Source organism: Pelophylax lessonae, assembly GCF_965119305.1.
Source record: "Pelophylax lessonae genome assembly, chromosome: 2".
Lineage (NCBI taxonomy): Eukaryota > Metazoa > Chordata > Amphibia > Anura > Ranidae > Pelophylax > Pelophylax lessonae.
In genome coordinates this window covers 438472949-438500593 of record NC_138769.1, presented here as the reverse complement: position 1 = coordinate 438500593, position 27645 = coordinate 438472949, and the positions used below count along the sequence as shown (strand labels likewise).

The 27645-nt window shown below is 39.3% G+C and overlaps 1 protein-coding gene across 1 annotated transcript in view; it reads left to right on the top strand.

The window, feature by feature from the left end:
* Positions 1-27645, top strand: part of SH3RF3 (SH3 domain containing ring finger 3) — a 673946-nt gene that overhangs the window by 444915 nt on the left and 201386 nt on the right. Inside the window, 1 exon segment of the mRNA XM_082246695.1 lies at positions 144-497. Within this exon segment, the coding sequence (XP_082102821.1) occupies positions 144-497 (354 nt within the window).

Here is a 27645-nt window from a genome sequence, read left to right as displayed (position 1 = left end):
TGTGTTATTTTTTCTGCTCCCGCATAAAGCCTTTAAATTACTTTCAGCTAAAAAGGGCAGAAACAAGCAACAAGATGCAAGATGCCAGCAATTTAATTTATATTCTTTTTTTCTTCCCCTTAATGTCCCCCTTCTACTCTCAGCTGAACGAGACAGCCAAACAACTTATTGAGAAGGACAAGACAAGCATATCTACAGCACCAGGCTATGAGGTCCCTATCTCACTTGATGCCAGCATGGTAGTCAGGGTGACCTCAAGTCCTCCTTTAAGCAGTACCGGAGCTGTCAGTGCTAACCAGAGGCATATGGACATCAAGAAGAATGCCAAGAAACGACACTCCTTCACAGCCCTCAGTATGACGCACAAATCCTCCCATGCCATGAATAACAGGCATTCCATGGAAATTAGTGCTCCAGTATTGATCAGTTCTAGTGATCCGCGCGCTGCTGCCAGAATCGGAGGCGTGGCTCAACTTTCATCCAGTGCTCCAGTCCAGGTAACTGTTTGTACAGTAGCCACATGAGGGCATTAGTCTGAATAGAGCACCCATGTAGATGGCATCTGATGAAACTGAGCTCATCAGTCATGCTCTAAGCTGGTGAACTTTGTGATGACATGTATGCTTTAATACATGTGCCCACAATGGCCATTGTCTACATGCTGCTTTGACTTTTCGTTTCAATGTCTACTAATCCTAAATCTGACATTTCTAATTTTCTAATCTGTACTAAATTTGTGTTGCCCTCATTTTGACAGCATACCTAGGATCACACTACATGTGGCCAGATTTATAGCGCGGGAGGGAAGAGTGTCTGTATTTCCCATAGTAACCTATCAAATTTCCCCCTAGGAGAAAGGCAGCTGAAATCTGATTGGCTGCTCTGGGCAACACATATACTTTTTCTTCCTTCTCTTTTTATAAATCAGCCTCAGTATACTGTAGATGCACCTTGTTATTCATGGCTTTTGGAAGGTTAGTTGGCATGATATTTAATTAATAACGTTCGCATATTAACATGCTAAGCTTCAGAGTAATTTGATGTTTATTATCCTAATCTCCAAATAAATCAGGCTTTACATTTCTAAGTAGTTTATATCTAACCTTTCATATCTTCATCCCAATTACAAACATATACTAAAAGCAGTTTTGAATGTCACTAACTCCTTTATTTCCCTAACCTTTTGCTTTTGAAAGCGCAGCTGGACCATTACTACTGATCTGTTTCTAACAAACTCACAGCATATACCTTCTTCCACCTGGAACCTAACAATTTTGCTGTGAGAAAAGCTGCTGTTTTTAAAACTCCTAAAAATGTCATTATATTTAAATACTGTTTGAAATAAATCACAGACTGTAATGTCAGGGTATTGTATGACAGGAGATGTCCATGCTTGAACCTTTCTAATGTCCGCTATTCCCCATGGTGTTAATGATGTCTGGTCTCAGATGGTACATAGTGCTTCTATTTCATTCACACTTCACTATTACTGACAGATGCACAGAAGGGTGAAGGGTTACATTTATTCCTCAGGCATTTCATGAATATTGAGGCCTTCTTACTTCTCACTCTGATTATATTGTGTCAGTCTGATTATCCTATCAAGATATTTGGAACAATGCAATACTAGTAGGCTGTGGGCTTGGTTATTGTTTAATCACATATGTATAATTGTATGTTTTGATATTTTGTGCTTTTACTTACACACTTCAAAAAAAACCGATGGCTTACATTTATTTCAGGACAGGATTTAAAGTGGACGTCTGGTCAAAACCTAACCTGATTCAACCTCCATTCTAAGCCCTATACTTTGTATACTTACTTAATCTAATGGCTTTCTGATCCAGTCATGTGATCTCCCCAGTGGCCAACTTCTGGGAAGAGGAGAGAGCAGTAACAATGGCTGCAGAGCCTGTGTCCTGACATCACCCATAGACTCACTATAGGTGAAATCACTTGTTGGCTATCCCTCCTCTCCCCTGTAGACAGTGCTGGGAGACAATCACATGACCTTAGATGAGGCAAGTAAACGCATCTTTCGTTTACAGGGTAGTTAGTAAAGGGCTTAGAATGGTGATGGGAGCAGGTTTAAGCTTAGGTATTTTTTACCGATGTAACGTTAGAAAACCATACCTTGTGAAAATTCCATACCTCGTCACTTCCGGTGCCACTTCCGGTGCACATACGTCATGGAACAGCTGAGCAGGTTACCATTGCTCATGCTCAGAGGTCCTGAGGGTAGGGAATTTTGACAGGGTAGTGTGTTGTAACGTTACACCGCATCAGCTGTTGCCGCGGTAACATTAAAACATCTCGGCTGCAACATGAAATCATCTCCGCTCCTACCCCTTTCACTTCCCTGATCTCTAATACAGTGGTAATAATCAGCGCAAACCATAAATCTAAAATAATTAAATAAACAGTGTACCCAAGGCTGCAAACAATCAGTGCTGAACACAAAACACCAGTGAAGAATCAATGAATAATATTGCTGCGCCAAGTGATTAAATCAATCAATGTGTCAAAATGAAATATTAAATTCAATAACAAATCAATCTTATCAAATCCAATCAATAAATAGTGATATCAAGTGGTTATAATAGTCCCAATTCACAGTGAATATAAAAGTGACACAAAATTAAACAAAACTGTCTTCATCTGTGATCGTGATCAAAGGTGCTGCATGCTTCACTCCAAGTGCTCCCAGTGAATGGTGCAAGATTAGCAGCTCACCTTAACTTTAGACTCCTAAGAGTCAAACACGCTCTGGGATAATTACAGCAGCCTGATGTCTCTTCCTTTCACCGCCTCCAACACTCCCTCCAAGTATATGGGAAATCCGATGTGGAAAGAAAAACAGATCTAGTGCTCTCTGTTTGAATAGGCTATTTATTCTCTCAAAATCAATGAAATTGCACTTACATTTCAAATCACTTCAAGCAGTGTGGACTTTCTTAGCATCACAAACTTTCCCCTGTAGCCTCCAGGAATCGACGCGCTCATGAGCAGGCTCCTCCCCCGTACGCGTTGCGTCAGAGACTTCGTCAGCGGGGTCGGAAAGGGGAAAGGGGAAAGTTTGTGATGCTAAGAAAGTCCGCACTACTTGAAGTAGCCGAGATGTTTTAATGTTACCGCGGCAACCGCTGATGCGGTGTAACGTTACAACACACTACCCCGTCAAAATTCCCTACCCTCCGGACCTCTGAGCATGCGCATTGGTAACCTGCTCAGCTGTTCCATGATGTATGTGCACCGGAAGTGACGAGGTATGGAATTTTCACGGGTAGGGTTTTTTCACGGAACACCGGACTTCCACTGTAACACCATTTTTATTGCTATTTAATCTAGATCAGTTCAGTTGCATCCATAGCTTAAAGTATGACTAAAGTCAACCAAAGACTATAGTTTTGGTTAGTGATGGAGAGGAATTACCTTTCAGTTTTTTTTTTTTTTGCTGTCTGTGCCCCTCTTTGATGTGTCTTTTTTTTTCCTGTTTACTATTCTTAGCAAAAGTGCAAGTGAAAGAAAATCCCATAGAGGGAAAATCTATCAATGGGGATACTTGTTTGACCTTGGTGGCAACCAGGGATTCCCTCCTACTTTCTGTTGTGGCTACAGTACAGGAGGTAAAGGGAGGTCTCCCCAGGGGGACACAAATGGCAAAACAAGTTTGACAGGGGTTAAAACCCTTGTTTACTATATCCCAAATGAAACAAAAATGTTACCTTTGTCTTATATGCAATTTTATGGCCGAGTTTTGTACAGAAGCTCCCTTTTAGTCTTTAGTCTAGACATACCTTTACAGCTACAAATTACTCAGGTGAACATCAGCTATTTTTTAAATTAAGGAAAGCTACTGTAACTGATAATTCTTAGGAAGCTCAGAATGCTGCTTATCTGTTTTTGATCTAGCCTTGAGAAACTATTCTATTGTAGGAGAGCCTCATGAAGGATGTGCTTGTTTTAGACATCAACATATCTGCAAGTTTTTGTACAGTGTATACACATTTTCTCTGTGCTGCTTTCTAGGGTTGGCAAAAATAATTGATATTTAATGTTGTTATTACTACCTAATTGCATAATACATTTTTTACATATGTGGTGATATTCAAAGACCATCTTTAAATAATTGGTATATATGAATTGTATGAGATAACATTTAAAATTATAATTTTATTATTACAGGTATTTTTCGGGCTAAACTCTTTGAGACACTCTATGATATCCACTTTTGGGGGTAATCTGTTAAATGTATGCATAGTAAATATTTAATAGTAAAGACCCTCTTCCAGAACTGATTGGCTGATGAGGTGATAAAAGGTTGCTGATAAAATAGTGTTCCTATTTTTCAGGTTTTTGGCATAAGACATTTACCAGTAAATCATTGTTCTATGCATTGCTTTATTCTGAGTTTAAATGTATGCTATATGCTTATGAAATACAAGTATCTAAAGACGTTCAGAGCACTGAAACTTCTCTTTCCTAAATAATTTTAATTATATCCTAGATGTTAAATACCTGTCAGGCAAAAAAATCTGTTCATTAAGCATAGCAAAAAAAATGCAGTCATAGTTCCCTTAATATTTATCAAGCAGCTGAATGCTTATAATGAGGTCGCTTTTTATCCCACTTACTGTATATGGACATCTTGAGTTTAAGCATGTGAGGTATTTTAATATGTAGCAAGCAATTTACCTAGGTAACTGTGCAAATTGCATCTGACATCTCAAACGTGAGCAGAGAGAAAGAGGCTGAAAAGGAGGAGGAGGCTTTTCAAAGTACAAGTCACATTAATTCAGCAAATGCATCAATACATCTGTTCTGTGTGATATCTTTTAATGGAATAACGACATTGACAAGCTCTACTGAGCTAATCTCCTTTTAGCAGGGCAGAGATATGCTTCCAATTTTAAATACTCTTTACCTGGTGTGAGAACAACAAATACTTGGATGGGGAAAAAAAAAATAACTTTCATTTTTACATTACATAAAATTGTAGTACCTGCCTGTTGGGGGGGGGGGGGGTGTCCTTGGTAAAAGAAAGCTTAAAATTAGATTATAGAAGGCTGCCTGAGGTGGGGAATTTACAATGAGATGTTAGGTATTTGAAAATGTAAGTGTGTTGTGGTTTTCAATTCATGGATATAAGACTGAGTGGTTACATCAAGTGTCTCTGTAAGATAATAGATAAGGATACGTTTAATACCCCATTGAATACATGGATATATATTGATGCACTGGTGAGATATACTTATTTCTAATTGTTGAGACAACCTTGGAGCAACTGGGGTAAAATGTTGTCTAAAAAATAGCTCTGCTAGCCAGTGTAAGCTAATTTTTCTGTTGAGAAATGTAAATAAGGAAGCAAGCGGTGTATCAGTGCTGCTTCATCAAAGGACAAGTGCTGAATAAAAAGGAACCTGTAGCGAGAGAAACACAGGAGCTGACATCTTTGACGTTAGTATATTTTAAAGCAATGACCTAAAGCAAGCATGAAGTTTAGAAAGTCATAGTGAAAGCAGACTGTATACTGTGCGTGTTCCAGGTCGGTGCATAGAAAATGTAAACTCATTGAAAAAATATGATAGCCAGACAATTTGCATTTATTTTTAAACGTATTCTTTTTCAATAAAATTACATCCTAGTCAAGGTTTCCTTTTAGAAATTTCGAGTGAACGAAAAAAATAAAACAAAAGTTTTCTCAATTCTCACTTTTCATCTAACTTTGAAAAATTCAACAAATTTGTATGTATTCATTGTATTCATGTGTGGTCCTAGCAACACCTGAATTACACCTTTTGAATTAAAGAGGTTTTAAGATTTCTCATTGCCACCTAGGGGTCAAAATAGTATTAGTTTATTTTGCTCAATATTTATCCACATTGGCTTTATCTATAAAGGAGATAGCATTCACTAATAATTCCCATTATTGTGGTTGGATTTTGGTGGACTTTTAACTTAAGATGGAACTCAAAAGGTTTCTTATGTCAGCGTAGAATGGTACTGCGGACATGAATGGATAGAGTGATGGGGAACCTTGGCTCCCCAGATGTTTTGGAACTACATTTCCCATGATGCTCAACTACAGTGCAGAGTGCATTAGCATCATGGGAAATGTAGTTCCAAAACATCTGGGGTGCCAAGGTTTGCCATCACTGGGATAGACTATGCCTCGCCCCTAATATAAGAATATTCAGTAAATGGCAAAGATAATGGGATTTTAAGGCCACCAAATTCTGAAGTAGATTTAAAATGTAATATTTATTGAGAATTAACAAAATAATTAAAAAGATATATGTACATATTGCATGGGTATCAAACTATATTTTTGCAATAAACCCAAATAAAATTTGGCTGGTAACACCATCTACCTTTAAATCTAAGTGTAGGAAGCCCCCAATTGTTAACAATACACACAGGATACCAAAAACACCCAATGTTTCCTAGTTTCCAGATTTCAATGATGGCTATTTGTGAGGTGGTGATGTCCAGTAGGGATGATCGAACTTTTGAAAAGTTCGGTTCGACCAGAACACCCGAATTTTCCAAAAGTTCGGTTCGGATTTCAGAACCCCATTGAAATCAATGGGACCCGAACTTCGGTAATCAAAAAACACCATTTTTAAGCCCTGAAACCCAATAAATGCCCCTAAAAAGTGCCTAGGGTTCTGGGTCATGCCCCATTAACTATTAATCACACAAAAAAGTGAGATTTTTTGATTTTGACTTTGGATTTAGTATCTGGGGGGCCTAAAAAGTGTACCTGTAAAGTTTCAGCTCTGTAGCATGTCCAGAACCATGAAAAAAAAAAAGATAATTTTTCAGTAGAACAGGGATGTGGGACCCTCCTTTAACACCTATATGATCTTTTTTTCTGGTTCTGGACATGCTACAGAGCTGAAACTTCACAGGTACACATTTTTGATAAAAAAAGCCAATTATTGAAAAATTAAAAAAAAAAAAAAAAGAATTGTACATGTGAAGTTTCAGCTCTGTAGCATGTCCAGAACCATAAAAAAAAAGATTGTTTGTATTAGAAAACTTTCAGCTCAGGGGGTTGGCTTCGCTGCTGTAACACCTTGCCGGTTTAATAGAAGGCATTTTTTTGGGTTCTTTGCAGTCAGGAAAAACATCTGAACTTGTGTATAGTGGTACTGTGCACAAGTTCAGATGTTTTGCTGGCAAAAAATGCCAGCAAAAACACACCTGGGCATTTATTTTTTTGACGCTAGCGTTTTTTTGGCATTTTTTGGGGTTCTTTTGAGGCAGGCAAAACATCTGAACTTGTGTATAGTGGTATATGTACACACATACATATATTTATATACACACCTAGACATATATAGGTGTGATAGTAGCAGAAATATATTACTGTAAATGATTTCATTAGCGCAAGCATATATTTCTGCTACTATCACACCTATATATGTCTAGGTGTGTATATAAATATATGGATATGTGTATATACACCACTATACACAAGTTCAGATGTTTTGCTTGCCTCCAAAACCCCCCAAAAAATGCCAGCAAAAACACACCTGGGCATTTTTTTTTTGACGCTAGCGTTTTTTTGGCATTTTGTGAGGTTCTTTTGAGGCAGGCAAAACATCTGAACTTGTGTATAGTGGTATATGTACACACATACATATATTTATATACACACCTAGACATATATAGGTGTGATAGTAGCAGAAATATATTACTGTAAATGATTTCATTAGCGCAAGCATATATTTCTGCTACTATCATACCTATATATGTCTAGGTGTGTATATAAATATATGGATGTGTGTATATACACCACTATACACAAGTTCAGATGTTTTGCCTGCCTCCAAAACCCCCCAAAAAATGCCAGCAAAAACACACCTGGGCATTTTTTTGGGTTCTTTTGAGGCAGGCAAAACATCTGAACATGTGTATAGGGGGTATATATACACATATATGTCTGAATATATACCCCTAGACATATATAGGTGTGATAGTAGCAGAAATATATTACTGTAAATGATTTCATTAGCGCAAGCATTTATTTCTGCTACTATCACACCTATATATGTCTAGGGGTATATATTCAGACATATATGTGTATATATACCCCCTATACACATGTTCAGATGTCATGTCTGACCTCAAACATGTCCTCAAAAAAGCACTGGCAGTGGCAGCCCCTGCAGCATAAAAAATGCTTGGCTGGTGAGAAGCCATATGGGTGTGCCGAAGCAATTCAGAGAAATGATCATTTCTCTATAGCGGTCACCCTGCTATGGAAGGGTTTTGTCACCCTGCCATAGCAGTCACTGCCAGTTAACCCTACACTACACTACGGTCCCCTTACACTTAACACTTTCTCTACAGAAACTACATTTTTGAAGCTAACTTAAGTGTAAAGGAGCACTCTAACTACACTAGATATCCCTTTCCTCGCACTAAAAATAGCTAAATGACACTTTTAAAGTAAAATTAACAGAACTGCTTCCACTCTCTTCCATGTCCAGTATAACAATGCTAGGAATATGGCAGGGGCGATCTTATATACTGGGGGGCTTATTCACTAATGATTGGTCTAGGGACCCCCTAGTCACTCCAATCACATTCCTAGCATTCTCCTGCCCCCTCAATTGGCTTTTGCTAATGGTTCTGGTCCAATCACGGGCTTTTAAAGCCCATTTCCTGAAGCATTGCATTTTGGGCGGTTCTGGTTGCCGAATTCCGAACTTTTTGGGCAAAAAGTTCTAAATTCGGCCGAACCTCGAACACCCAATGTTCGGGCCGAACCGATGGTGGACCCGAACCGTTCGATCATCCCTAAATGTCCAGCTCAAAGTCCTGCTCGACATGTTTCACGTATTTTACGCTTCTTCTTAATGGCTACAATTACTTTCATATATAATAGAGTAGAGACAATATAATCAAACATCTCAGTAATATATACATTCAGTAAGGCAAAAATCTATGACAAAGTCACAGGGTTGCAGTAATACTTACAAAAGACAACAATAGATCAAATGACAGGAGGATGGGACAGGAGATCCATAGCCCCCTATACAGGTAGAAATGGGGAAACACCCAAAGACAATGGTGCAGATAAGTATATATAGAGTTTACCTGGATAGAATATTTTATGAAATAGAATCTAATGGTGTACTTACTAGGGTGTCAGTAGTACTTCAGCCAGAGACTGGAGGAGTAGAGGGGTGAATGTCCTATTTTTCCTTAGTATTAGCAAAAATAGACATCAGATATCCTAAAATAGTAATTGGGTACTAAATAAGTACCCAGAAAGATGGAAATGTTTTGTTTAAAGTCTAAAGCAGACAGAGATGGAAGAAAAGAAAAGGTTTTCTGCTGTCTGTAGTTGATGAGTATCCCCTTGCGTCCTGTCCCAATACCACACAAGGAATATGAACAAACCTGCCCAGTGGGGACACATATAGCAAAATAAACTTGCCAGATGATCTAGTCCTTCAAAAAATTGTACAAACTAAAAACAAAATACATTCTGTATGTAGTTTTTTTTATTTAAAGTAATCCTGTTGCTATGCCATAAAAACTTAAAAGCTTAATGCACCCTGTAAAAAAAGAAGACTTAACTTTCCGCCAGGCAGTGACTCCAGTCTTCAAGTCCCTGCAGAGGTATGGCCACTTATGATATCTGACATGTCCAGGTGTGTCAATACCAGGTTTCCCAACACGGCACAGAAGTCACAGAAATGGTTTCCAAGGTATAGTGACCCATCATAAATGCAAGCAGGGATATTAGAGAAAACTGCTTTCTTGGTAACCATGCATAAACTCTGAATCCCTATTGATCCGCCAACATTATTGGGCAGACATTGAACATGTAGTTATTACAAGCACCAACCATTTTGTATTCTCCATGAATATACCTTCTGTTTAGGTAAACTCTGTCCAGGAAAAATGTGCTTTAGTTATGTTAATGGTAATTGGTGCATGTTTTTTACATCCTGCAAAGTGTCTAGCTAGACTACCCAAAAGGAGATTTTATTTGTATTTGGAGCTTCCATCTGGCCTTTATTAGAAATGAGGCTGCCATGAATGTCTGCATGCTGAATATTTTCCTGGAAGCCACCTTCATTTATATATAATTCATTCACACTAAGCAGATAAAAGGCCTTAAAGAGATTATGCCCCATTAAGCTGTAATAGTTTCTTTAGCTGGTGTGAGATCAGCTTCTACACTGTAAATGAAAGATCAGCTCGTGTCACCCTACTGGTCTCTATAGTGACAGTAACTGTTACACTCCACTAGGTGTACATTATGTGTGCAAGCATCTTCTGTTCTGCTTGTTTGCTGCTTCCTTCCATAGAATGGCTTACAAAATATAGCCATAACATTTTCTACTGCATGATTTCTAATACGCCATCGAAAATATTTATATTTGTATTCTTTATAGATAAATTATAGTAAATATTTGAATCTATATATTTTTTTAACATTGACTAAAGGTAACTTTGGTGGTGTTTTCACCACTTTCTATGCTTGTTATTTCCAGTGTTGCATTTTTGCATGTAGAGCTGTAGATTTTCCATCTGTGTATGAGGCTTTGTGTACAGCATACCAGCTAAACCGGTTTCGGACCGCCCACCGCATATATATATATATATATATATATATATATATATATATATATATATATACTGTGGCAGGCTGGTCCTCCTGCGCGAACCGACGTAGGGCTACATCGGTCGCGCGTCGGCAGGTAGGGGGGCAAGCTCGCGCCGGTGGGGGCACGCTTCCGCCCCCACTCAGCAGCGGGGTCTCCGATGCACGGCTGGTGGCTCTGATTGCCGCCTGACACCTGCAATCGCTCCCCGCTGAGAGAAAAGGACGGGCAGCTGTTGTAAACACAGCTGACCGTTCTTCTCTCTGGAATGGTCACAGAGCTCCTGTGATCCTTTTATTAGGATTACAGGTTTCTATGGTCATTCTATAAGCCATGCCCCCCAAACAAATTAGAATAACTCCCCTAGGCTCACATTTAACCCATTGATCACCCACAGTGTTAACCCCTTCCCTGCCAGTGTCATTATTACAGTAACAGTGCATATTTTTAGCACTCATTACTGTAATAATGTCACTGGTCCACCCAAAGTGTCAAAAATGGCAGTTAGGGGTTGGATCTGTCTGCCGCAATGTTGCAGTCCCACAAAAAATCGCAGATTACCGCCATTACCAGTAAAAAAAAAAAAAACAATAAAAATTACATAAATCTTTCCCGAAGATAGTAGACGCGTAAACTTTTGCGCAAACCAATCAAAATATGCTTATTGTGTTTTTGTTTTACCAAAAATATGTAGCAGAAAACAAATTGGCCTAAAATGTTAAAAAATTTAGATTTTTACATTTTTTTTTGGGGACTGTCATATAGCAGAATGTGAAAAATATTGTTTTTTCAGAATTGTCGTTCTTTTTTGTTTAGCGCGCAAAAAATAAAAATCCTAATAGGTGATCAAATACCACCAAAAAGAAAAAATCTATTTGTGGGGAAAAAAAGAGCATCAATTTTATTTGGGTACAGCATCGCACGACCGAGCAGTTGTACGTTAAACTAACACAGTGCCGAATCGTAAAATATGGCTTTGTCATTAAGGGGGAAAATCTTCCGGTCCAGAAGTGGTTAAGGACTGTTGAGGTAAAGCAGTTACCTACTCACTTGGTTAATTGAGCCTGGGTTCACACTATTGAGAACACAGACATCGCATTTGACTCGCACCACATTGCTGTGCAGATCACATGCGATGTTTGTGCGATGTGAATTTAGCCATACAGTTTGTATGGCTGAACTCACATCCCATTCGCACAAAAATGCTGCAGGAACTTTTTTTTCCCGCACTGGGAAATTGTGATTCGATTCCTGCCCGATTTCACAGTTTGCACTGCGATCTGCGTACCGATCTGGGGGTGTCATTAACTTTGTATTGACACACAGTGGTTCGTAGAGGGCAGTGTGAACTGCCTGCAAGGGGGATTGCGATTTGTGAACCCGCACTAGCATTACACTGGCTCCCGCATCGCATATATGTGAACCCAGGCTCAATGTTTGTTTTAGCCTTTCTGAGCACACTGCTAGGCTTGCATTAACAGGGAGTAACAAAGTACAATCACCATGCAGCTGTACTAAGCAGAAGGAAAACGGTATAATGAGTAAATGCTAGGTTCACCTTTTTTTTTTTCCTCTAAATTCCAGCACCCCTATGTACCAATATAGCATTAATGTACTTATTTTGCAAAAATAAAAAAGCTTTCCATTTGTTCTACACACACTTACCTCACTGTCCTCATGGCTGTTTAAAAACACTTCTAACACTTCTAAAAACACATGCCTGTGTATTTGGTGAGAACAGTGATCACTCTTTGATTGCATTTCATTTAAAAAACATACACCTGGAAGTGGGTGGCAGGTAGGAGGGTAGATGATGAGGGTGTGTGCTAATGAGGTCAACTGGAAAACTGATTCCTGTGTCATGACCTATAGTCTTTCCAATGAAGTAAGGCAGAAGTAATGGAGAAGTGTTTTTATACAGCCATGAGGACAGTGAGGTACACGAGTGTGTAGAATAAATGGAAAAGAAGTACATTGATGCTATATTGGTACATTGGTACAACTTAGCCTTTGAACACAGCTTTCCGGATGTAGTCTAAATACACATACCTGGGAACTCTGTAATGTGGGAAGCTGTGATATTATCCAATCTTCTCTTGTGTAATAATCTACCATTTATGATTGTAAAGGATCAAATGTTATGTTTTAAACATGCTATACTCAGCTGCTTTGTGCAATTTTTGTGTACAAAGCAGCCCCAATCCTCCTCTTCTCAGGTCCCTCACTGGTGCTCCTGGCTTCCCCCCTACTTCACCCTGAGTCCCTACCATAGCAAATCACTTACTATGGGGGCACTTGTGTGGGGTTCACTCCTAAGGCAGCTGTGTGTGTCCATAGACACATAGAGCATGTCTCCGCCCTGTTTCCACTCCTTCCTCAGTGGCCAGAGGGCTCCTGCTGCTGTCTCTGTGCCAATGATGAGGGGGAGAGCCACTGCTTTCATTCACAGTGCTGGATTGAGATCGGGCTCAGGTAAGTATAATGGAAGGCTGGGGGAGCTGCGTGCAGAAGGAATTTTACCTTAATGCATAGAATTCATTAGGGTAAAAAAAAACCTTCAGCCTTTACAACCACTTTAAAGCTTAACTCCACTTTTGCTGAGAAAAAAACCCATTCCCCTTTGGGTTATCTATAAACATTACAAGGATTATAACAACCTTTGTTGCAGATTCCTACCTTTTGTTATTCTGAAGAAATCATTGTTCGTTCCTCTGTGCCTCTGTGCTGAGTGGGTCTAATGGGAGTGGTTTTATAATTATCTATCAGCTGTGCAGCTGCAGAGAACTAATGAGGAAATCTGCAGGACCTGAATCACTTTAGACATGTTCCTATTGGGAATATCTCACCAAAAATGACATTTTTGTTGCAGGAGATGGCAGAAATCTGACTTGTATCTTAGTGTGTACTTCTGGGAAAATTGGTGAGCCAATCACACAAGCAGGAAATTATGTTTCTGGGGGTGTGGTCAGTACACATTCTGTGTACAGAACAGCTCCAGGTAGCCATATTGCATTGCATTTTCAGAAAATTACAGCTAGTGCAGATTGAAAGGGAAAGGTAATTTTTAATAACATTCAATTACAACATGACTTGTGTCACAGTTGTATATGCTGTATCATTTTTTCTTTATTTGCTATCCCCCCCCCCCCCCCTCACAAAAGTGGAGTTACCCTTTTAAGCCTATTTACTTTTTGGAGCAACATGGGTTTTGCTACAGGCAACACTTATGTGAACAGGGGCCAATAAAAAGAACAGGATTTAGCTTGTTGAGTGTCTTGGAGCTTCAAGCTACAAAACACTCAGGTGTGAATGGGGCCTAAGTCTCTATCCTCAAAGAAACTTTGAGGCTGACACTGTAGACTTTTTATACTACAAGTGATTGTTGTAATAGCTCTCTTCCGTAAGTACTAACAGTACATGTAGACATATGAAAAGGTCTAGGTGTATTTTTACTTTTCCTAGTATGCATAGTTTTGGGTTACTGGGGTTGCATTCCTAAAACTGGAGCGTGCAAAATCTGGTGCAGCTCTGTATAGAAACCAATCAGCTTCCACGTTTTTTCTTTTTTTGTCAAAGCGTAATTGAACAAGATGAAGTTTGAAGCTGATTGGCTACCATGCACATCAGCAGATTTTGCACTCTCCAGTGTTAGTAAATAAACCCCACTGTGTCATGATAGGGACGTCAGAGATTTGGTGTAATGGCCTAGCTACTAGTATTTTCAATAGGGTTTCAGCAATGGCATAAAAAAGTGAAATATGTGGAGACACTACCATCATAAATACAAAAACCATGTTGCCTGTAAGGTTCTCGCCAAATAACCTGGGGGCATATAGGTAAAAAACAAAAATTTATACCTCTGGGGGTAAAGCCCCACAGTGGTATAGACAAGAGGTTAATGAATTGGCAAATTCAACAGGTGTATGATGAACCAAGTGCACTCATTTATTGAAAATTGTTGGAACTTAAGCCCCGTACACACGCATCGAAAATTGGCAGGGAATTTTCGTCCAACGTCCGATCTGCCGATTTTCGGCTTGTTAGTATGATGCTTCCGACAACCAGATCCAACTTTTCGGCCGAAAAAAAATCTGGTGTGCAGACTATAAAATTTTTGTTGGCCATCAAAACACGTCCGATTTTCGTGCAGTCAGTACAGATTTTGACAGGGAAAAATCTGATGAGCAAGTCTGGGCATGCTCAGAGAAGAAAGAACACAAAGAAAGCAAACCAACACATGACATCACTTCTGAATTCGATTTTTGTTGGGCGAGAAAATTCGTGTGCAGTCTAGGCACATTCCAACCAACAAAAAAACACTCTGGACAAAAGTCGGACGATCGGTCGGCCGATAATCGTTGCGTGTGTATGGGGCTTAAAACCATGAGTTCAACAGCATGTATAGTAAAAAAAGCAACACAATATGCACACATACATTACCTATCCACAACACCTGTTGAACTTGCCAAGTCATTAACCTCTTTTCTAAACCACTGTGGGGATTTACCCACAGGTGAATCAAGTGACATTATAGGGTTGATTTACTAGAGACAAAACAGCTGTTTACTTAGCAAAGTAAGTGTTGACTTTAGAAAGTGTGTGTTCACTTTAAAACGCGAATTATAGTAGATAAGGTGAACTCCAGACTTGTATAAAGTACTCGAAATTTCTACTTGAGTAAAAGTACAAGTGCTCGATCAAAAAATTACTTGAGTAGAAGTGGAAGTGCTCGCAGAAAAAGTTACTTAAGTAGAAGTACTAAAGTATTCAACATTTTTTTTACTTAAGTATTGCAAGTAGTTTTTTCAAAAAATTTGCTACTTAAGTACTAAAAGTAAAAAGTACCAGTAGTTTTGAAAAAAAATTTCTACTCAAGTACTGAAAGTAGAAGTACAAGTACTGTGTTATGTAGTTATTAAAGAAAGAAGTCAAAAGTATGAACATCATATTGTTTTTATTATTTCAAATGATTTATTCAAATGATTAACCGGTGTTTGTTAGTAGTTTCTTGATGCACTTTAAGCGCTGTAGCACCATTTATTTGTTTGTTTCATATTTTCTTTTTATTGGAAAGATTTGGTATAGCAGCTTTTATTATACACAGCCTTTATTTTCGAATGCGCTGATTTACAAATGACATTATACACATTTTTTTGAGCTTTATGCAACCTGCCATCTATTGTTCTGGCAGTGGTAATTTTTTTAAAAGTTACGAGTAACTATGCAGCACAAAAAAAAAATACTTGAGTAGAAGTATCGAAATCATCGAAAAAATGTAGTGAAGTAAAAGTAGAAGTAGGAGAAAAAAATTCTACTCTAGGAAAGTACAGATACCGCATTTCGGTACTTAAGTACAGTACTTAAGTAGTTCTACTTCGTTACTATACATCTCTGGTGAACTCACAATACTTAATTATATGTGAATGAAATTAAAAAAGTAGGTCTTTTTCTAACAAATAATTGTTCAATTAAAGGGAATACAGCCTTATCTATTTATTTTAGGCTCAGTAAATATTCATTTTGCTAAGTAAATAATTGATGATTGCTTTCCAAGTTACTATAATAGTAAAAGTTCAGTTGTTGAGAGACATTATAGGGGAAGTGTTTGAATCTTCTCCTTTACCTAGGCAGTGTATTGCTCCTTAAAATGTAATCATGCTCTTTAAAGGGTAACTCCACTTTCCTGGAGAAAAAAAATAGCAAATAAAGAAAAAACGATATAGCAAATACAATTGCGACACAAATCATATTGTAATTGAATTTTATTAAAAATTACCTTAACTTTTCAATCTGCAGTTCTGTAATTTACTGAAAATACAATGCAATATGGCTACCTGGAGCTGTTCTGTACACAGAATGTATATTGTCCCCTCCCCCCCCAGAAACATCATTTCCTGCTTGTGTGATTGGCTCACTGATTTTCCCAGAAGTCTGCCTAAGATACAAGTCAGATTTCTGGCATCCCCTGCAATAAAAATGTCATTTTTGGTGAGATGCTCCCAATAGGAACACGTCTAAAGGGATTCAGGCCCAGCAGGTTCCCTCATTAGTGCTCTGCAGCTGCCACCGCTGATAGATAATTATAAAACCACTCTCATTAGGCTCACTCTGCACAGAGGCACAGAGGAACAAATAGTGATTTCTTTAGAATAACAAAAGGTAGGAATCTGCAACAAAGTTTGTTATAATCCTTGCAATGTACAGAGATCCCCCAGAGGGGAATGTTACGCTTTAAGCATACCATAGTTTCTCCTCCAATTGACTCTTTGTGAAATAAGACCAAGGGAGGACTAGGAGACACCAATGTAACATTTGATATAATTTAATCTCCAGCCAAATGATACAGAATAAATAAAATTACTGGATAGTGCATTGGTGAACTGAACATGTACTGTACATTTTAGTGTGCATTATTATACATGTACCTGACTTTAACTTTAGCCAACTGGTGGGTGTGCACAACGTGCCACTCAAAAAAACAGTTGTGTTTCCTAGCAATCAGAAAATCCAATAAAGATGAGCCCATTTTATAATCATTTGAAGAGCTAATGACAATGCTGATGTTCAAAATGCAGCAAAGCGGAAAATGATTTTTAGACATTGCTGGCATGAGAATAAGACAAAAGTGTGGAAAATCATGAAAAAGGCTATTTTAGTTCTTTATTTTTATGCCACTTGACTAGACATGCTAGAAAAGACTGATTATTTCCTGATGTATATTTAGACTGCTATAGTAAAGCAAAGAGTGTGATACAAAAACTTACAGGAACCCACATTTAATAACCAATGAGCAAAGTAGAGTAATCCATCTGAACCAATAGATAAAGCTTAACTCTACACACAGCTAAATACACAGGTGACATGCATATAAGGAAGAAATTTTACCGGCCAAAAGATTTTAATTTCGGTCCATCCAGCATTGAAATTTACAAAGCCCTGATATTCTAAAGAACCCTGTTGGACTGAGCAAGAGCTCTTAACTTTCTATGCTGTAGTTAAAGTGTCACTAAACCCAGGACCCTGCATTCACTGGTCTCCCACAGCACATAAAACATGGGAATGTAATTATTTTAGTTCATTTAAAACTACTAAATACCTTTTCTTATCAGCAGTATATAGCAGTCTTGTTACTTCTATTAGTGTCTGGTTAAAGCTTGTAGGAGTAGTTTTCATTCTACTCTGACTGTCCTATGAGGTTATAGGGCCCCTGACCCTCTGTCTGGACAGTGATGATTGGTCCTGTACTGATCCCATGCACCCTCCCAAGAAAAAAAAAACTCTAGCATTACACACCAAACTGAAAACAAGAAAACAAGCATGCTTTACTGCATATACAGATTGACTTTACTGTTGTGGGTTCGGTAACATGTTAAGTAACATGGCTCTCCCCCCAGTCTGGGAGTGGACAGTAACAGGAGAAACAACAGACTGATGAGCTCAGGGCTGGGAGAAGGGGTGGGAAGGAGGTATGGTCGCCCTGGGCGCAATGGTTTATTGCAGGGATGGGGGTGCCCTGACCCTAACCTAATGGAGGGGGGGCGCAGTTTGGCATCTTTGCCCTGGGCACTGGATGGCCTTGTCCCAGCCCTGGATGAGCCCATATCTCTCACTTTGTCTGCCCCTTGTCAGCATAGCTGACTGGCTTCTTGTGATGCTTCCCCGTCTCCTAGCCTGAGTTCTGCTGTATAGAGGTGAGTTTGATTCTATGGTAATTGCAATAGGTTGATCACATGTCAAATTCAGGTACTTACACTGCTTGCATTTAACCACTTAAGCCCCGGAAGATTTTACCCCCTTCCTGACCAGGGCCTATTTTGCGATTCGGCACTGCGTGACTTTAACGGAACGAATTTGACGTCCTTTTTTTCCCCACAAACAGAGCTTTCTTTTGGTGGTATTTGATCACCTGTGCGATTTTTTGATCATGCGCTATAAAAAAAAAAGAGCGTAAATTTTGCAAAAATAACAATATTTTTCACATTTTTTTATATGAAATTCCCCAAAAAAATGTAAAAATCAAAATTTTTTAACATTTTAGGCCAATTTGTTTTATGCTACATATGTTTGGTAAAAAAATTGCAAAAAGCGTATTTTGATTGGTTTGCGCAAAAAATATTGCGTTTACTAATTAAGGGAAAGATTTTTGTCATTTTTGTTGTTTTTTTTTTAACGAGTAATGGCGGCGATCTCCAATTTTTTTTTGCGGGACTGCGACATTGCGGCGGACAGATCGGACCCTTGACTGACATTTTTGACACTTTTGGGGTTACCAGTGACATTACTACAGTAATCAGTGCTATACATATGCACTGTTACTGTAAAAATGACACTGGCAGTGAAGGGGTTAACTTTTTTTAGAGGGAGGGGTTAAGTGTGTCCCTAGGGGCATGATTCTAACTGTGATTGGATGTGGCTACTGGTGTAAGAACAGAGATCAACGGTCCTACATAGCAGAACCGTGTGATCTCCATTCTTACACAGGGGAGAATGACAGGCGGCTTTGTTTACATTAGCCGCCTGCCTTTCTCCCGGTGTAATGGACGATCGCGAGTCCCCTGTGGACATCGGGTCCGCCGGGCACACACGCGGGGAGGGGGTCCGTGACCGAGCGGGAGCGCGCCTCCGGCGGTGCTCGCTCGGTCCCTAGAGCCTCACAGGCTAGTGACGTAGCTCTACGTCGCTTTGCCTGTGAGGGGCTGACCGCCGCAGTATATAGTCGTGCAGCGGTCGGCAAGTGGTTAAAATATATATTTATTGATTTATTAGTGTATACAGAACTGCATTGATTTGTGTCTCTTACATCTGCTTAGAGTTCAGTTTTTTTTAAAAGCATAATGTGGTTCTCATTTGGTGTGCTCTGAACTGAGGGATGATACACTTTGCGTGCTATGGGTAACACTGCTGTGTATTTTGTCTTTTGCCTTTTTATGCACAGCGGTGCGCATTGGTAGGACAGCAACTAGTTCCAGAAACTTTTAGAAACTGTACTGGCAGGCAGCAGCTCATGCTGACAATGTATTTTACTCAAAGCTCAGATAATGGCAAACAAAAATGTCAGCGTTAAAGAAAGAAACAATTACAAGATGAAGGAAAGAAGCAGATTTTTTTTTTTCATTTTTTGCTGCAAAAAGTTTAATTAACTTTCTGTCTGAACCTTGAACGCTTAACGGAAAACTTGTTCCTCAAAAGCACAAACAATAAACTGAATTTCAAAAACACATTACTTTTAGTTTCTTCAGTAGATTACTCTTTAAAAAGTTCCTTGGAAACCGCAAAGAACAACAGGAAACTTTTTTTTTTGACTAGAAGAAAGGAAACATGCTTTAAAATGCTTCTTCTTATGCTTGGACTGTGTCACTATTTTTTTTTTCACATGCCTTATAAAATCCTAAAGTAATAAGTGCCAATAAACAAGAAGGAACAGAATATGGCACTACACTGTAAAAAAAAAAAATCAAACATTATAGAGATACCATCAGGCAGAAAATCTTCAGGGAGAGAGAGTAGGAGTTGGGTTGGCTATTCTTTCCCACTAATAAAGTGTTCAGGCTGTTACTTCCTGTAAACTCTACAGAGAGTTTGCCACTAAGGAGAACGGGAAAATAGCACACACCTGATGTTCCCTTTACAAGTGTAACTCTTTCTTCTTCTGGGCTGCAGGAATCTCTGGAAAAAAAAACAGATTTAGCCCCCAATAACATCAGCGCGATTTAACATGCCAAATCACAGCCTATGGCCAGCAATGGTACTGTCCCAGTTGGTGTGACACCAACCAATTTCCAAAAGTAGATCCTGCACTACTTTTGGTGACTTTGGAGGTGATTTCAATAGACATCTGTGCATGAACCCGCACAGATGTCTTTTAAATCAGCCCCGAACTCGCACTAAAATGCGGATTTGAAATCGCGCAAGTTCAGCTGAATTATTACTTTCATAATTATGGCCAGAGGCATTCCTCCAACAAATGCTTTCTCTCTAAAGAGGGATGTTTGTATTAATTGATATAAATGTTTGCCGAACACGTGGCCGAAAGGGAGGACATAGTAAGGTGAAATGGTAAATTCTGTCAGGAAAATGGATGATTTAAAGGGATTGTAATGTCTTAAAGTTTTTTTACCATAATGCTTTCTATGCATTAGGATGAAAAACCTTCTTTGCTGCAGCACCCACCCAGACCCCTCCTTACTTAAGTCCAATCGTTCCAACGCTGTGCACAAGCCCAGCGGCTCTCATCTCATTGGACAGATTGATAACTGCAGAAGCCGTTGACTCCCACTGCTGTCAATCAAATCTAGTGACAAGGGAGCTGGGGGCGAGGCCGAGTCCCGCTGTCTGTTTCAATGGACGCAGCAGGACTCAGGAACCCGCCCGCAAGGGTGCATCCATGAAAGCTCTCGGCGGCGGCACCCAATGAAGAGGAGGAGCCAGGAGCGCCACCGGAGCTTCCCAGAAGAGGAGGTCGGGGGTGCTCTGTGCAAAACCCTTTCACAGAGCAGGTAAGTATAACATGTTTGTTATTTTTATTTAAAAAACCTGAACCTTTAGAGTCACGCTAAAAAGTCACTCCTTCATGGGGTGACTTTCTGGTCGCGGTAGTGTGAACCGGCTCTTACAATCCCTTTAATTGTAAGTGCAAAAAGACATTGATGCAATGGTTTTGATTTAAAATAAGCCTGCGGCTGCTTCAAAAGAACAAAGTTCATCCAACAGCAAAAACATTTAAATGTTTTCACAAGAGCAAGTAAAGGGAAAAGACAAAATTCAGGTAGAGAGGTAAAGTCCAACTAGACCATTGTGAGTGCAGGCAGGGACAGGGAGCTCGTCCTAGCGCCAAGCTGCAGCATTGTCAAAGGAAAGATCCATAAGCCACACATCATGTAGCAGAAACATGTGCATGAAGTGAGATGAATGGTAGCCTCAGCCTGGACTCCAGCCAGGCAATGCCCTCAATGTGTTTCACTCCGCCCCCTGGAGCCTAAAGAGGAGCTCCAGGCTCCTTCAGAAAACATTTAATGTCAGCAGCTACAAATACTAAGGACACTTCTTACCTGTCCAGCCAATTTTTCCATGGGCTCTCGGGTGCTGCCGCTGACATTGCTTCTAAGGGAAACTGGTAGTGAAGCCTTGTGGCTTCACAGCCGGTTCCCCACTGTGCATGTGCGAAGCGCGCTGCACTTTCCGAATGGCCTGGCAGTGGGGGAAGGAGGAGGGGGGCAGTGAGATCACCTGGAAGTGGGAGTGTGTACCTGTCAAAACCAGCTGGTGGCTAAAAGTTGTAATGGTGCACAATGAAAACCCATAAGTTTGTGTAACTAAAAGGCAGGTTTCATTAACCCACTGGCTAGTATACAATTTTTGGGCAATCTTTAGCCATTTTGCCAAGGCATCGCTAAAAAAAACCTGAAGACACCTCAAAAATGCTGTTCTAGGTTGACAATGCTTACTCACTGTATTGTACTTATGGAAGAGCAGCGTTGTATCCCTAGGGCAGGAAGTGTGTTAGAGCAGTCTGGTGACTTCAATCAGTGTCTGGTCAAAGCTTGTAGGAGGAGTTTTCATTCTTCTCTGACTGTCCTATGAGGCTGCAGGACCCCTGACCCTCTGTCAGACAGTGCTAATTGGCTCTGTGCTGATCACATGCACCCTCCCAAGAAAGAAAAAAAAAAAGCTTTAGCAATACACACCAAACTGAGAATGTGCAGAGTGACTCCAAAGGCTCTGTATTATCAGGAGATGGATTGGGGACAGTTGAAGAAGGGGAGGATCAGAGAAGACAGGATCAAGCAGCCTTTTTACACAATGCAGAGGATTAACCCCTTAGGTTTCACAGTGTATTACAAGCATGCTTTACTGCATATACAGATTGTTTTTACTGTTGTGTGTTTATTAAGCTTTATTGTTTATTATTGGATAGATAAAACCATTATGTTTGTGAACCATGACTAACAGACTTGCACAATCCTCTCCTTTTGAATGGTTATTTTCCCTTCTTTAACACTAACTTTAAAAGTTATTAACATAGAATCAAACTCACCTCTAGCATGAACAGCTGTGTATAAGGCAAACCAACACGTGTGCATAAAACAAATTTATTGGAAAGCACTAGAGTTGTTTTAAATGCTAGGTGTATAAAGCCATAAGCTACAGAGTATTTATTTAAATGAAATCTTGATGCATTGAACTTAGCTGGAGGTTGTCGTTTCAAGACAAAATTTGCCCATTTGGCTCCCACTTTATTTGTGTCTCTCACTTGAAGTATATGATAATTCCACTTTTTCAGATTACCGTTTCAGCTGAGAAAAACCTTAGGTCAGAATTAGATTCAAGCCTGTCATCAGCTTAATTAGCAATGGAGGCAAAACACCCGCCAAGCTTACTCACCAATTCTAAAGCAAATTACTCTGTCACAAGAAATACTCGCATACCAAGCCAACCAGGAAGGAAATAGGCTTAGATTCTTTCTTGCCTACTGTAACATCAATAAATAGTACTTTTCATTCTTTCATTATATCTGTTAGGGGAAGAAGCGGAAAACAAGAGTTGCATACGTGTATATATAATCAGTGCAGGTGGATCTGGTGTAGTCATCCTAACAACCCTTCAGTGCTGCCTAAGTAGTGCTTGCTGTGTCGTAGTACCACTGTGAGATGATCTCCTTTGGCTCCCAGCAAGTATTCTGTTGCCAGGGTTAGCCTTCTAGTCAAAATAAAATAATTTACTTAGATGAAATTTGGCTATAGTTACTGTAACGGAACCTCAGACCCACACTGTACTTGTGGTCTTCCGTCAGTATACGGCTTCCTCGCAGTCATGAACATAGATATCAAATCCCAGCTGCCGTCATACAAAACTAGTATTACAGTTTGTATACTGGAAACAACTAACTCCTTTATTAAAAAGAAACAGACTTTTATATACTTTACAAGTAGGTCGGTCACTACATGAATATTTACCCAAAACATCACACAATGAATAGCTAACGAGGTACAGCTGACTCACGGCTAATCCCAATTAACATGCTAATTAACTAATTACACTTAAGCCAGCCTGGAAGAACAGACTGCCTACACCAAAGGTAAAACAAGATATAATATACATTATTATAGTGTAAATACTGAGAACCCACCGTAAACAATAGGTGAGCAAATCAGCATAATTTACAATGCGTGGAAGACAGGTGTTTGAGCTGATGACATGCATCTGTTACAAGTCTGACCAACTGAAGCAGTCTAAACCATCAATTTATCTGTCTCATAGTTTTTTCACTGTCAGTGACGGTGCAAACCGTCACAGTTACCAAATTACTAAGCTATATATACAGGCAGTGTGTCATAGGTATAATCAATAACATGCTGACACTCAGATTGCTGGCCCTGCACCCAGAATATTGTTTTGGTTAGAGAGCCACCACCACTGGCTCAATCTTTGGCCAATTGAGTTAGAGACCCACAGGATAGTTAGTTGTACATTGTGCTGGGCCTGCCTCCCCTTGGCCCTCTATTAATGCACAGCTGTATGAATAGGAAGTCCAGTTTCAATGTACTGCCAACTGGTGCTGCCAACTGGACTTGCAGCCTGTTGCTGGAGGAGTAACAGAAAGACACTGCAGAGTGTAAATATTTGCTACACAAATGGGCCAGTTTGTAGGAAGAAGAAGATACGATATACATTTGAAGTAATAGAACAGGTCAATTCTTGAAAACTAGTTTTAGCTGCTACAATTTTAATAGAAGAACCATTTTACATATTATCAAGCAGTGATGAACGCTGTCATCAGAATGCTGGTGAATGGGGCATAAAACATATGTAGATGTCTTATGATATGTGAAGAAGTTCATAAAATTGTAGCAGATACAAGACTAGTATGTGTGAATTCATCAGTTCCATGCAATAATAATAATACAAAATATATGCTGGCCTTAAATGAGAAATGGATTCATCAAATCAGAACTAGTGCCAGATTGTGATATTGGATTTTCTCTACTCATTTACAGTTAGAAAATAGAATTGTGATGGAATAGGATTTCATGGAACAGGATCCAATTGATCCTAATGTTTTCTAGCTGGAAAAACAAAATTGTGAACGTTAGTATATTGGTGATGTTGGCAAATCTCATTTCAGCTTTTATTTATAGATACAAAAGATGTTAAAAATCAAAGAGAACATTGTAAGTTAATTTCATACAACCAAAGTATTTCTAACTATGGAAGAAACTAATCTTGAATTCAAAGAGAAGTGTGTAAATAAATTAGGACCATGCAAATTTTATGATGTTGATGAACAGATCAAACACCGAGTTATTATATCAGTAAAATTATCTAAACTACACAGACTTGAAAGAAGATAAATTCAATTTCAATATATTACCACAATGTTCAGACGTGACATTTACTGAAGCTTTTTTTATATGCTTTCGTTCCAAAGAATCTACACTATGCGCTAAGCTTTCTGACTCATGCCCCATATGTTTCTATTACTAATAGGATGAAGGGTAGCATTTTGCTCTCTTAAACCTTGTGCAACCAATATGTATCTATTATAAGTATTAAATAAGGAACACTTTCTCGGTGTTCTTTATTCAATCCATACATTTTACCATGCATTGTATGTAAAGCCAAACCTTTTGTTCTGGATCGAGTAAGGAATGTTAAAATCTCCTGTTATTTTTATTTTTTTTTTCTAATTTGTTTTGTGTGTCCTGTTGGTGAGATTTCCCTTCAGACAACACAGGAAGTAGGAGATTTAATGAAAGATCTCTTGACAAGAGTTCCATCACATGACAGTTGTCTCCAAGATAGGTTACTGCATTAGTACCTTTTCTACATTTACCCTCAGTTTCTTTTTCTGTGACAGCTAAAACATTTTGGACAAATGGTCCAGGGCCAATGGCCATCCAGAAAAAATGTGAAGGGCTGAATCTCTCCATTGAAGACACAGACAGAAAAAAAACTGACATATTTTCTAACCCTTCCCCATTCTGTTTAAAACTAAGAATAACAAAGTTTCGCTTTACTTACACTTTAATCTCGGTTTTTTTTTGGTCCTTTAAATAATTGTAGACATTGATATGTTTGTCATGGACTGTGTAATTATTGTCTGAAAAATGGCTCCTATCTTTCAGTGCAATATATGCTTCAAGTAATGCATGTCCATTAAGACCAGGTGCAAACAAGCGTAGATTTCTGCAAACCCTTTACTCACAATTTAGTAAATGACTGCAGCTGCATGAATAGTATAGAGCAGGATACAAATACAAGGAGAACTGAAGGTGAATCAGGAAGCCTGGTGATATACAGGTGCACGCAGACAATCAATGTAGAAGAAATATGGGTGAAATATGGAATAGGGATGTCAAACTCAGTTTCATCGTGGGCCACATCAGCATTATGATTGCCCTTAATGGGCTGGTTGTATCTGTAAGACTAGATGTCCAGATTACCCCTCTCCTACTTACATCATATGTCAAGAGCACCCCCACCATCAGCAGTCAAGAGTCCTCCACCCTCCCTTACATCACAGTGCTCCCCTTTACCTTATGCTGCTGCTGAGAAGAAGCTGGGGGCATTGCAAGGAAGCAGAAAGTGCAGGGTCTGGAGGGGGACAAAAGGAAGGCTGGAGCTCTCCTGCAGCTGCAGGAGAGGTGTGAGGGCCACATGAGATGGCCTGGAGGGCCGGATTTGGCCTCCGGGCCTTGTGTTTGACACATGTGATATAGAGTATACAAAGTAGGTTTAATCATAATTGCAGATAGCATTATTGCAGATTTCAGACATCTTGCCATTGCAATCATTTTTATCTTTCCTTTTTTTTTTTATTGCTAAACAATCAGTTCCTGTCCAGGCAATTGATATGCATGTTCATTCCAGATCAGTGACTCAAAAAGTAAAGCAAACGATAAAGATTACTTTTCATAGGTATGCACCTTCAAAGCAGCTTCATTCATCCTTAGATGTTCTACAGTCAGTCTTGTCCTCCTTACTAAACCTTCTGGCAGAGCTGTGTTTAGATGTCACCCTGCCCTAGGAACACCTGATTGATGACACTCTTTTGTACAAGCGCCACATTTGTATAAACATAAAGTAGAAGGAAAGCCTTAGTGCTTTGAATGGGACACTGCAACCCTAACCAATCATTAAGCATCCTGGTATGCCCCAAAAACTGAAAATCTCAGTTTTCATACCTTTTTTTAAGCAGTGTTGCCCCCCATCATGTGAACACAATCCTTGTGCACTGGTAAACACAGAGAGGCTGATGGGCATGGACATCATCTTCTTATTCAAGAGAATGCATGTGAAAGGAATTGGAGATGAGAGGCAGGACTGAGTAGGCAGAGCAGAGCTGGCTGGCTGGGAGAACTGAGATTGACTACTAAATCGAAGCATGTGACATGCACACACCACAACAAGAGGAAATGGGAGGCGGGAATGGAGCTGGCTGGCTGGAAGAACTTCGACCAACAATGGCACATGGAAGTGGCAGTGACAAGCCACATATCACTCTGCAAATCAATTGTTGACGTTCCAAGAGAGGAGGGAACTTTTTTAGTTTTTTCTAATCAGCCATTTAGAAAATTTAAGAAGTGGATAATACATAAGAGGATGTCAGTAAGCATACAAATCTGTGGGAAGTTAACATTCTTACCTGGAATTCAACTTTAAATGTTTTAATGGAAGTGGCATGTGGTCTGCTTAATATGCAAAAATACTTTTTAGCTTTAACATTGGTTGAACTGGATGGACTTGTGTCTTTTTTCAACCAGACTAACTCTGTAACTATGTAACTGTACAGATCACCAAGCAAAGAATGAAAGGATGGCTTTCCCGAACTATAAAGATCTCTCTAAAAATCTCCTCTACCCCCTATCCCATCAGTTCTATTAATACATGTAGCTGCATATATCAAAATGAGGATAGAAGAGGAAAACTAAAAGAGGAACATGCATTGCAGTTGTGTGTTATGGTTATACAACTTGTAGTTATCATGGATATATTCATTACACGCTTTTTGGAATAGTGG